Source organism: Pelobates fuscus, chromosome 12, assembly GCF_036172605.1.
Source record: "Pelobates fuscus isolate aPelFus1 chromosome 12, aPelFus1.pri, whole genome shotgun sequence".
NCBI lineage: Eukaryota > Metazoa > Chordata > Amphibia > Anura > Pelobatidae > Pelobates > Pelobates fuscus.
The window spans coordinates 97,702,308-97,714,589 of record NC_086328.1 but is presented as its reverse complement, the minus strand read 5'-3'; the positions used below and the strand labels follow the sequence as shown (position 1 = coordinate 97,714,589).

Here is a 12,282-nt window from a genome sequence, read left to right as displayed (position 1 = left end):
TGCCCATAAGAACGGCCTGCTATGTCTGTGCCCATAAGAACGGCCTGCTATGTCTGTGCCCATAAGAACGGCCTGCTATGTCTGTGCCCATAAGAACGGCCTGCTATGTCTCTGCCCATAAGAAAGGCCTGCTATGTCTGTGCCCGTAAAAATGGCCTGCTATGTCTGTGCCCGTAAGAACGGCCTGCTATGTCTGTGCCCATAAGGACAGCCTACTATGTCTGTGCCCTTTAAAATGGCCTGCTAGGTCTGAATGGCCTGCTATGTCGGTGCCTACTTGAATGGCCTGCTATGTCTGTGACTATTTGCTTGACTAACCGTTCTGTGTCCATTCGTTTGGCCTGCTGGGCCTGTGCCCTACTGACGGGCCTACACTATTGGTACCGAACCCCCTCTTGGCCGCAGGCCTGGGGTAATATCACTGAGGAAATCCCAGTGCCCACCAGTGACATGGAGATAGGCAGGTGTCCAGACAAACACCATTGCCATAGTGTTCAAGAGGACACCAGTATACGGCCATCTGAATATGGTGGGAAGGGTGAGGGCCCTTAACCTCATGCCTGAAGGACAGAGTTTCTTATGAAGACCCCGGACACATCCACGGTTTACTCCAAACCGGCGACGGGACATCTCCAAGGAGAACTTCGCACAGGCAAGGACCGGTACTCAGACTCCTACAGGAGAAAGCAGTGTGTTTTCCTTGTCTTTGCCAGCTACTCCGTATCTGCCCCCGGAACCTTATAGGTTCAGTAGTTTTTTCCTGCGTTGGGTTGGCTCCTGGCCCCGTCCGGTGGGACTTACTTTTTCTTACCTCCCGGCCTGCTGTTTGCCTTCTATCCGGATAGAATTGGTGTATTTTTCTCTTATCTACATTGATTGTTGCTTTTTTTGTTTTTCATGACTTCCTTTTCCTTTCGCTCGGGTCGTCGTGAGGCCTGACTTGACCTCCTCCGGCCTCCCGGGCACTCGTGGATCGCGGAGAATGTCTCCAGCTTTCCTCAGACTACCAATGGTCTACCTGGACCCCGCGCGCGCGCACACGGGATCCAGTTAGTCGGTTGATAGTTTTCCATCGTTGTTTCCGAAGATTGCCCTCAGCCTTAAGCTGACATTAATATTTGGTGCGCCCTACAGTTTGGTCACCCTGAATCTCTAGGGACTCTAGTTTGCACCACGGGAGGGTGCGGCCCTCCATCACCTCTATCCGAGTATATATTTATTTTCAGGAACATAGGGCGAACCCTCTCATGCAGAGCCGGATAATGATTTGTTATTAGAGGGCGCAACCCCTCCCTCGTCCTCAACCAGATACTGGGCTGGATACAGAGGGCAGATTGGGAGGTGTCATGCCTTAACTATGGTATCCTCTTACTTCCTGGTTCCACGGAGCCTAGCCACACCCCTTTATGACACGGTCTGCCTATTTAATCTGACTGCACCAGCTGATCTAGGCTGGATTATTGAACTACGTTCCTTACTCACAACCCGGCTACAACTTCGTTGTGAAAGCCTCTGCTACCAGACCGGACTGAAAGACTCTGCAAAGTTCCCTTCACCTCTCCTCATCCACGACTAAAGATTAAACACTCTTCATACGCCTCTGAGGAGATCTCGGGAACCAGTGTTCTATATGCCGGAAGCTAAGTAAAACCAATGTGATAAGAGTTGCATCTAAAAGCTGTTATTACCTGTCTCCAAAAGTCCTTCGGTAAAAACAATCCCGTTACAGCTAACTTCAACTCATACTTCATATCAGTTATCTGCATCTGTCTTGCTTCAGTTAAAGTATGGAACAGCTATTGTAATTACTTATCACCTAAACCGTTAACTCTACTAAGAGACTCCTTATTGATTCAGTGTCTGCAATTTACTATTGTTTACTCCTTAAAGCTACAGTGCCTGTAATTGTGGACTTCAGTTATCGTTTACTACTTAAAGCTACAGTGCCTGTAACTGTGGACTTCAGTTATCATTTACTACTTAAAGCTACAGTGCCTGTAATTGTGGACTTCAGTTATCGTTTACTACTTAAAGCTACAGTACCTGTAAATTGGAATTAAAGTCTTTACCTTTTACTTTCTTTAATAAATATTCAAACTATACGAAATCTGCAGTTGTGTTCCTTCATAACAAATGTTTAGACGTGACAGAATAATCCAGCCATTGTAATGGATCCAGCAGATTTCGATTCTACTATAACTACGCTGAATCAAAGAGTTAATGCACTAGCCCAAAGTGTGCAAGACCTGCAAGTTACTAATGAAAGACTTCTCACTTATATCAGAGATTTACAAACTCATACTCCTCATACTACTCTGCACTCGGCTAGTGATCCTGCTGTGTGTAACCCTGAAAAGTTCTATGGAGATCGTTCCAGATACAGGGAGTTCCTCAACTCTTGCAAACTTTTAATTGCTTTGAAACCTAGATCCTATCCTACAGAAAGAACTAAAGTTTGTTCGGTTATTTCCTTTCTAAGAGGTGAACCTATGTCATGGGCTCATTCCTTTCTGGAAAACGATGACCCCATTTTAGATTCACTAGATGAATTTTTTGAAGCCATGTCACTTCTCTATGAAGATCCTAACAAACAAGCTACAGCTGATTTAACAATCAGAACACTACAGCAAAGAAATAGACCCGTTGAAGATTACATTGCTGAATTCAAAAGATGGGCTATAGAAACGCAATGGAATGACATCACATTGCGCAACCAGTTTCGAATTGGTTTATCGGAAGCTGTAAAAGATGAATTATCTAGAACAGAACTCCCTACTAATTTGAACGCTCTAATTCGCCTATCAATCAGCATTGACAGAAGATTAAGAGAAAGAAAGGCCGAAAAAGCCCTTTCACATTCAAAAGACCGCAAACCTTTCACTCCCTCAAAAGCTCCAGATAAGAATTCCATACCAAGCGAACCTATGGAAATAGGGATAATAAGAAGTCCCCTCACTCCTGAAGAGAAAAATCGAAGACGTATGTTAAACCTCTGCATGTATTGTGCCTCTCAAGTTCATTTAGTCTCTGATTGTCCTTCATTAAAACGGATAAAAGGCAGAAGGCAGTCTCATGCCTCTTCCATCCTAAGCGTACTTCCCTCTACAGCAAATACTCAAATGTCCCCTATCGTTCTTGTATTACAGTGGGACAATAAAAGAATCATAACCAAGGCTGTTATCGATTCCGGTGCAAATGGAGTATTCATCGACTCAGCCTTTGTAACAAAGAATAAAATTCCTTGTGTTCGTAAAAGAACTTCTGTACCTGTTAAAGTGATTGACGGGTCCCTCATCTCATCGGGACCAATACTTCATGATTCTCCTCTGGCAGGTCATCCAGGTATGAAAAGGACCCTTGAATTGTCTAAAAGATACTGTTGGTGGCCTCGTCAAGACCAAACTATCGAATCTTATGTCAAATCTTGTTCTGTATGCCAAAGATCCAATCAATTGTCCTTGTTGAAGCCTCATCATCCTGACCCTTTCCAAAGAAATGTCACTACTTCTCCTGATCCCATATTGGTCCAGGGTGAAGAAGAATACGTAATTCAAAGTATACTGGATTCAAGGATCCATCGTGGCTCCTTACAATACCTCATCAGATGGAAAGGATATGGAATTGATGAAGATACATGGGAAAACTCCTCTGTCGTTCATGCTGACAAATTGATTTCCAAATTTCACAAGCGTTACCCTTCTAAACCAAGTCAATAGCACCCAGAGGTTGCTCATTAAAGAGGGGGTACTGTCATGCCTTAACTATGGTATCCACTTACTTCCTGGTTCCACGGAGCCTAGCCACACCCCTTTATGACACGGTCTGCCTATTTAATCTGACTGCACCAGCTGATCTAGGCTGGATTATTGAACTACGTTCCTTACTCACAACCCGGCTACAACTTCGTTGTGAAAGCCTCTGCTACCAGACCGGACTGAAAGACTCTGCAAAGTTCCCTTCACCTCTCCTCATCCACGACTAAAGATTAAACACTCTTCATACGCCTCTGAGGAGATCTCGGGAACCAGTGTTCTATATGCCGGAAGCTAAGTAAAACCAATGTGATAAGAGTTGCATCTAAAAGCTGTTATTACCTGTCTCCAAAAGTCCTTCGGTAAAAACAATCCTGTTACAGCTAACTTCAACTCATACTTCATATCAGTTATCTGCATCTGTCTTGCTTCAGTTAAAGTATGGAACAGCTATTGTAATTACTTATCACCTAAACCGTTAACTCTACTAAGAGACTCCTTATTGATTCAGTGTCTGCAATTTACTATCGTTTACTCCTTAAAGCTACAGTGCCTGTAATTGTGGACTTCAGTTATCGTTTACTACTTAAAGCTACAGTGCCTGTAACTGTGGACTTCAGTTATCATTTACTACTTAAAGCTACAGTGCCTGTAATTGTGGACTTCAGTTATCGTTTACTACTTAAAGCTACAGTACCTGTAAATTGGAATTAAAGTCTTTACCTTTTACTTTCTTTAATAAATATTCAAACTATACGAAATCTGCAGTTGTGTTCCTTCATAACAAATGTTTAGACGTGACAGGAGGACCCATTCTCATAGAGGGAACCGGTCTCGGATGTAGACTCTGCTGTTGGTTACTAACGGGCTCGGCCCGCTCAGGCTAGCAGCCGGACGCTCTCACGGTATGCGATCACAGTAGTAGAGAGCGCGGCTCTCTCATACACTCGCCGCTCTACAGTACCGGCCATCTGTTCATCGCACAGGCTTGTACCTGTGCAAGACATTAATGACTACATAGAGGGGCGTCCCTCCTGCGTTCAATTGGAGCTGACATCCACGCTACTGACTTCGTCCTAGAGGACTGCCTGGTCATGCAAGAATTGCATGTTTAGACTAGATACCTCTATTCTATCTCCTGTAATGGATCTACTGGATCCGGACCGCTGTAACACGCAAGAAATACTCAGAGGTATAACGGGGGGAGTCTCCCACTTATTTACACGCACTCCTGGATAGGGTGCGGCTAACGGATGGCTCTCCGGTATTCTGAGAGTGCAGGTTTTGGCATATTGGGCACCATTTAATACAGAGATTGCTTTCTGTTTTTGGATATCCAGACCATTACAAACAAACTGCGCAGACAGTTTCTCCCATGTCAAGATGTCAGGAGTTACGGTGACCTTCATGGAGAAAACGAGCACTGCCTTGCTCGGGTAACTAGATTATGGAAGGCCTATTACCCGGTCTGAAGGTAAAACCATACGTATGGATCACATGGTAAGACCAGAAACCCCGGTTGCCTTGACTTCCCCGATCATTATGACCTTGGGATAGAGGGCAGACTGCCCATCTCCTCGGAGCGCGTGCCTGGTGAACATGGTTCGGAGATAGAGGACCCTCCGTTTATGCTGTACTTATTCCTCACGGGAGCCGTTTTGTTGGATTCGCGCTAACCTATTTTTCAACTACCGTCGAGGAGAGCTACGAGACTTTATGGAGGTGCTTGGTGTGCCCAAGTAGGGTTGGGATATTTACATATTAGGTTAATTTGGTTGCTACATTGGGTACCTACATGTTTATTCAGAGTACATTTCATTGGATAATCAACCTGTTCGATTCTGTTTTTCTCTCGTTTTAGTTTACAGTCCATCTACACTATCTAGTTTGACGGTTACACTCGGATGGTGGACATCATTATATTCATCGTATCTAGGACTTCGTTTCTTCCCCATGATGTTCTCTGCCTTTTATTCTGTTTTGTCGCAGCTTGAAAGAGGAAATGATGCATGGGGAGGGGAGTTTTATAGTACCTAACTTTTTTCTGATTGGTTGTTTTCTGTGCTGCTGTGGAGTTCTAGTAAAGAGAGACTTAAGCAAATACTCGCCTCCTGTCATTAATACAATTAAGATTATAGGTACACTAAAGCTAGCATAATCTACAATTTTGTAGAATATTTAAAAGCTGTGTTAAGAAAAAAATTTAACTCAGTTTTTATTAATATCACTAGATATAGAAAACCTACCTTAGTACTTTCAGTAACTATTGATATTATGTTTGTGTGTTGCTACATTTTCTCATTTAGTTTATTTTAAAATGTTTTTTGTTTTGTTTTGTGTTTTAACTTAGCCAAAATATATTTAATCAAGTCTGTCTTCAAATAATAAAACAGTTTTGGTTTTTATCTAAATGTTCTTCTTTTGGTTTGTCTTAAAATATATGTAAATCTTTTTTATATAAATGGTTATAAACATCAACGGTAAATTCATAGAGTGATTTTTTTATTGTCATGCCGTATCTCATGCCATATCTCATTTCTCCATCAGATTGTTGTAATCAAACCATGTGGAAGTGTGTATGTGAACAATATCTACACACAACTGCCTTTTTCTGCAGGTATTCATCTTTTCATAATTTGTAAACTAGTCTTAGAGTATTCAACTTTAAGTGATTGATGCAGCAAATACAATTTCCATCAAATGTTAGGGTATTTTGCCCATCTCTATTCCTACCCAACCCAAAAACCTTATCACCAGGCTTTGGCCTACACAAAAGTGTAGAACATCTAAATCCCATACGTTATATAGGTAAAATACATGTTTGCTATATGCTATTACTTGGATAGCCTAAATCACATATCAGTGTTTATAAGACAATATAAAAAAGCAATAATATAATTGAGGTCAGACACATAATGTAAATATCAAATTATTCTTTCTATTAGTAAAGTGCATGTTCCATTTAAAGAAACAATCACACTCCGTAAAGCCATCATGCCAATGCAGTTTTACCTAGCGTTCATCTTACCTTCAGCAGTTTAAATGTTTTCGAATGAATTAACTCCAAAGTTGGTATAATGTTTGCTCGCTGCGCACAATGTTTTTGATATGGAAGCGGCAGGATTTGATGATCGACTGGACATTAAGGGTGAAGGGGAAATCAGAGTCAAAGAGAACTCCTAGGCAGCAAGCCTGCATGGTGGAGCTGTTGGTAGCACCATTAACGTGGAAGGAGACAGAAATGGGAGTAGCAACAATTGATCGAGGAAAGACCAGAAGTTTTGGACAAGTTGAGCTTAAGGAAGTGGGCAGCCATCCAGTTAGAAATAGCAGAGAGGCAATCAGAGATGCTAGTCAAGAGGGGCGGGGTAGATCAGGGGAGAACATAAAGATTTGCGTGTCATCGGCATAGAAGTGATATTGAAGACAAAGGAGCACCAGGAGAGAGTAATATCTCGTAGACCGAGATTACGGAGGATGAGAAGAAGCTGTTGATGATCAACAGTATCAAAAGCAGTGGAAAGGTCAAGGAGAATTAGGATAGAATAGTGACCATGAGATTTTGCAGGGAGTAGATCGTTTTACACTTTGCCAGAGCCGTTTCCACAGAGTGCTGAGCGCAAGAAACCAGATTGAAGTGGGTCGAGCAGAGAGTTGGACTCGAGGAAGTCTGTCAATCTCACATACACAAGTCTTTCAAGAATCTTTGACGCAAAAGGCAGTAGCGAGACAAACAGAGCTGTATCTAAATGGTTGTTTGCAAATTAGTTTTATATTTCATTTAGCCTAATTATTCTACCTTAAATTTCAGCCAACATCACCATCTTCAGACCAACCTCATTCTACATTGTCCTTGAGACTACTTTGGAAATGCAGATAATGGTTCAACTTATTCCTTTAATGCAGGTCTATGTGACCCTAGAATATTCTTTAAAGACTAAAACATGCGGTAAGAATAATTTATTTGTGTCCATCCTTTTTTACATATAAAGTCCTTGTTGTAGGTCATTTAAAACCACATTGTATTATTTTAGGTCTCTGTGGAAACTTCAATGACAAGCAGACTGACGATTTTCAGACCATTAATGGTGTAATAGAGGGAACTGCAGCATCCTTTGCAAATACATGGAAGACCCAAGCATCCTGTCTAAACATCAAGAATATTTATGAAGATCCATGTTCTCTCAGTGTAGAAAATGGTAATTTACAAACTGAAGATGAATTACTTTGTTATTAATTAATGTGTTTTTTTAATCTTTTCACAATGCTTGCACATATTCACCTGCAATTATGAAATGAATGTCCTCATTCAGAAATATTGGTAAGTAGTGTAAAATGTAGCATCCAAGTAAGGCCTCAGTTCATTTTTGTTATACTGTAAAAAAAAAAAAAAGTTTCAAATGATTTATCTAGAGAAGTCTATTGGGATTTTTTTTAGATAATCCAAGTGTGATCATTGTGATAACTGTAATAACTTGATAAGCTTATCTAAAAATATTAAATCAATGTCTAGGTTTCGGATCTACTTTAAATCAAGGCCTACATTTTGGATCTACTTTATACATATTGAATAAAACATTCTCCAACATTTTGTATGTCTGACAAATAGATCTATTTATTTATGGTATATCCTTTTTAACAGAGATCTATGCCCAGCACTGGTGTGCTCTTCTTGATGATCCTGCAGGTCCGTTTGCTGATTGCCACTTCCATGTGAATCCCGATGTTTACATTCATGTAAGTAAAATACATTTTTGATAACATTAGGAATGCCCTGAATATAATTGTATTTGTCAGATTTGAAAAAAAAAAATATTTAATCAATAATGGGAAATCAGATGATGGCTTCCAATCTGAATTTATTTCACCAAATATGTACTCCATCTAATCTGCTCCTACATAGCTCACTGTGTCTGAATTTTTTTTTTTTCTGAGTATAAGATATTTAAAAGTCAAATTGCCAAAACTTGACAATGGGCAGAGCTTAAGCAAGGTTCTGTACAGTTGCCAATCAAATTTACCCACATCCCATCTGCAATATCAGTCTTACAGAAGGTCAAGCAAGAGGACATGGGCAGAGAAGACATGATGGGCAGAGAAGAACAAAATGGTCGGGCCAGATTATAAGAACCAGCATAAGAGTGAAGATATAATAAATATAAAAAAATAAGACTAATGGTAATTTGGGAGTTTAATCAATAATAAACAAAAGGCATAATGAAAGGAAAACCAAAAGAAAAAAATGACAGAGCTATTTTAATATCATGAAACCTGACATTTAGGATTTGCTCTCAAATGTTGAAAAAAAGTTAGATAACTATAATCTTTATTTTTAAATAAAAAAAAAGAAAAGAAAAAAAAAATGCATACAGATACAAGCAAAACAATTGAGTGAATATCCATTAAAGTTTGAAGGAAGTAAAAGTTATTTTCTCTTTCTTAGAACTGTGTGTTTGATACCTGCAATTGTAAGAAAAGTGAAGACTGTATGTGTGCTTCCCTCTCCTCCTATGTCCATGCATGCGCTGCCAAAGGAATCATACTTACCGGTTGGAGATCCAATGTCTGTTGTAAGTAAAGGGAATTATAAAGTTTATAATTTTACGTGTTACTTTGTACTATATTTAATGTGGAAATCCATTCAGAAGATTTAACTGTAGATTTATATTCTGAAAGAACAATAGAGATAACTAATGTAATTTCCTTAATTTTATGTCATATCATTTGATATATGTTTGTCTTAACACAGAAAAAATTTTGAATTATAGTCAATACTGAAGTATATTGCACATGCATCAATACAGAAAAAGAAAAGTTTGATACATAACTTTAAACTTTCTTTTCCTAGCTCAATACATGAACACCTGCCCAAAAACCTTAAACTACACCTACTCTGTTACAACCTGCCAACCCACATGTCGCTCACTCAGTGAACCTGATGTTACCTGCAATATACAATTTGTTCCTGTGGATGGTTGTACCTGCACTGAGGGCTACTACATGGATGACAATGGTAAATGCATATCGGCTGCTGCTTGCCCGTGTTACTACCGGGGCTCTGTTGTACCTTCGGGAGAAGTTGTGCATGACAATGGAATTCAGTGGTGAGTTGATATGAAAATTACAATGTTAAACTATGTGCTTAACTGGCTGATATAAAGAAAAAATAAGTGCTGCTAATAAACCCCAGACATTGGCTTTTAAAATTATTTAATAGTATACATAATATACATTTTTGCTTTATTTGGATATTTTTGGTATATTGATTTTTTTATATATACCAGGTTCCCCTGTGGTTATGGTATCTGCACATATCCCATGTCTTCTATTTGGCCCTCTGGTATTTCATTCCCTGCAGCCCTGATCATTACCCATTGTTGATTATCAGTCACATCAGCATATCTAGTCCAAACAGCAATACAATGCCTCTTCTGTATAACTTAGTTAGTTGGAACATTACTGGCATACAGCGTGATGCCATCCATGTGGATGATTGTAGCTCCACTCTTGAACCTGTATCCATGTCCATTCTTGATGATCTGACTTAGGTGGTTGAGGCCTGTACAGAACAGCATCGCCTTGGTATATGCCAAATTTCACGTGTGCTTGAGTGATTGTCCTTCTGTACATTTCTAGTGTTGTTATCCTCTTGCCCATATATATTATATTTTTGATATTTTTATATTTTGAAAAAAAGACAACTTTAAAAGTGTATCTAAAAATCTAAAATGATTATGAAAGCTTTAGCAAAAATATTAAATTGAAGCCATTGTTAGCTAAAAAGGTATTAGATGATGTATTCCACTGAAGAAAAAATAACATCTGTTTCATCTCTGTCCAATAAGGCGTAATACGGTTTCCTTGCAGAGCTAAGTGCTTAAAATATTAAACATCCTGAATAGTATCAAATTATTTAGCTCTAAATGTTTCATTTTGCAAACATGCTCCGTTTTTTAAATGTGTAAAATCCCAGGAAGCAAATGAAGCATGCATATGTTTTATAATTTTTTATTGTTCTTTTTTTCACAGCACATGTACCCAGGGGGCGTTGAGCTGTATTGGAGCTCCAGGGAAAGGTAACCATTTTAAAATGTCCTTTTTTTAACAAGAATTTAATTTCTGTTATAATGTTACCTGCATAGCATTTTTTTTTATATTTATAATAATAAATCCAATCACCCTTTTGTGTCTCCTTCCTAGAATGCCCAGATCAAATGATTTATTTTGACTGCAAAACTGAATCCTTTGGCACAAGAGGAGCTGAATGTCAGAAGAGTTGCCAAACACTGGATATGGAATGTGTAAGCATTTTACTTCTAGACTAGGAGACTAGGCTTCTCATGAGCACTTTTCACTTAATTTCTAGTTCCTCATTTTAGTATTTTTTCACCTTCCTTTGTTCTCTATTCTTAATTGCATGGTCACTGGATATTGCATCATCCACAACCACTGCAGTATCCCATTGATGTTCACTACTATGATCTCTGGCTGCTTGTCCAGTACTTGTTTGTCCATTTGGATTTGGGATACCCACAAGATCTTAGCCCTGTCCTTCACAACTACCATTTGTGACACATTTCATCTAGACCTACGTCCAGACCATATTCAGTGAAGATGTTTCTATACAAAATGTTGGCAAAGTGGTTGTGCTTCACAGTACATCTGTCCCTTCTAGCACATTACACATGGCTATATGTGCTGGATTGTCTTTGAGAACTATTTGCACAGATTGCACCTTGGGTCCTAATTATTATGATAAACCCCCATGCAGGGCCGGCGCTACCATAAGGCAGCACAAGCGGCCGCCTTAGGACGCACCAACCCGAGAGACTGGTGGGAGCACGCAGAACTCCGCTCTCGCCGGTCTGCAAAAATGTACTCAGCTGGCTGTGTGTTGGCGGTGCAGCCACTGAGGGAGATGGGTGGAGCAGCAAAAATCGACCGCAGCCAATCTCTTCATGAGCTAAAGGCCGCTGAGATACGTGACATCATATCCCAGCGGCAGGGCCAGGCACACAATTACAAGGTGACCGGCAGGAGGGGATGCGCTCCCCTCCTGCTGGTCACAGACTGTAGCATGGTCAAGCAGGCAGACTGGGGTAGAGGAGCTTCTGTTCCCCTATCCGGTCTGACAGGAAGTGCTCACAGAGAGCACAGAAATGCTTCCTGTCAGACCGGGTACAGTGAGCAGGAGCTCCTCCACCACGGTCTGCCTGCTCAGTCAAGGTACAGCAAGGTACAGGGGGAGCTGGGGAGGGAGGAAACTAATAGGACACAGGGAGAGCTGGGGGGGGGACTAATGGGACACAGGTAGAGCTGGGGCGTACAGGCTGAAAGGGCAGGAACACAAACACACCAAAATGTGGGGATGCTGGGCAAACTTGTCTTCCCCTTGAGACACAGACACAAGGACAGGTGCAAGACACTATAGAACACATGACACATTTCCTTAATGACGGATCGCTGCATACCTCTACAAGAGGGAGGCGCGAGATTGCGCGAGAACACAATACTCAGAGGGGGGTTATCA

General features: G+C 40.6%; 1 protein-coding gene across 1 annotated transcript in view; it reads left to right on the top strand.

Moving 5' to 3' along the window:
* LOC134578519 (mucin-5AC-like) overlaps positions 1-12,282 on the top strand; it is a 91,864-nt gene that overhangs the window by 24,522 nt on the left and 55,060 nt on the right. Inside the window, exons 14-21 of the mRNA XM_063437503.1 lie at positions 6,300-6,369; positions 7,564-7,701; positions 7,787-7,951; positions 8,395-8,489; positions 9,196-9,322; positions 9,601-9,856; positions 10,782-10,828; positions 10,953-11,053. Of these exons, the coding sequence (XP_063293573.1) occupies positions 6,300-6,369; positions 7,564-7,701; positions 7,787-7,951; positions 8,395-8,489; positions 9,196-9,322; positions 9,601-9,856; positions 10,782-10,828; positions 10,953-11,053 (999 nt within the window). The remainder of the gene's footprint in view (positions 1-6,299; positions 6,370-7,563; positions 7,702-7,786; positions 7,952-8,394; positions 8,490-9,195; positions 9,323-9,600; positions 9,857-10,781; positions 10,829-10,952; positions 11,054-12,282) is intronic.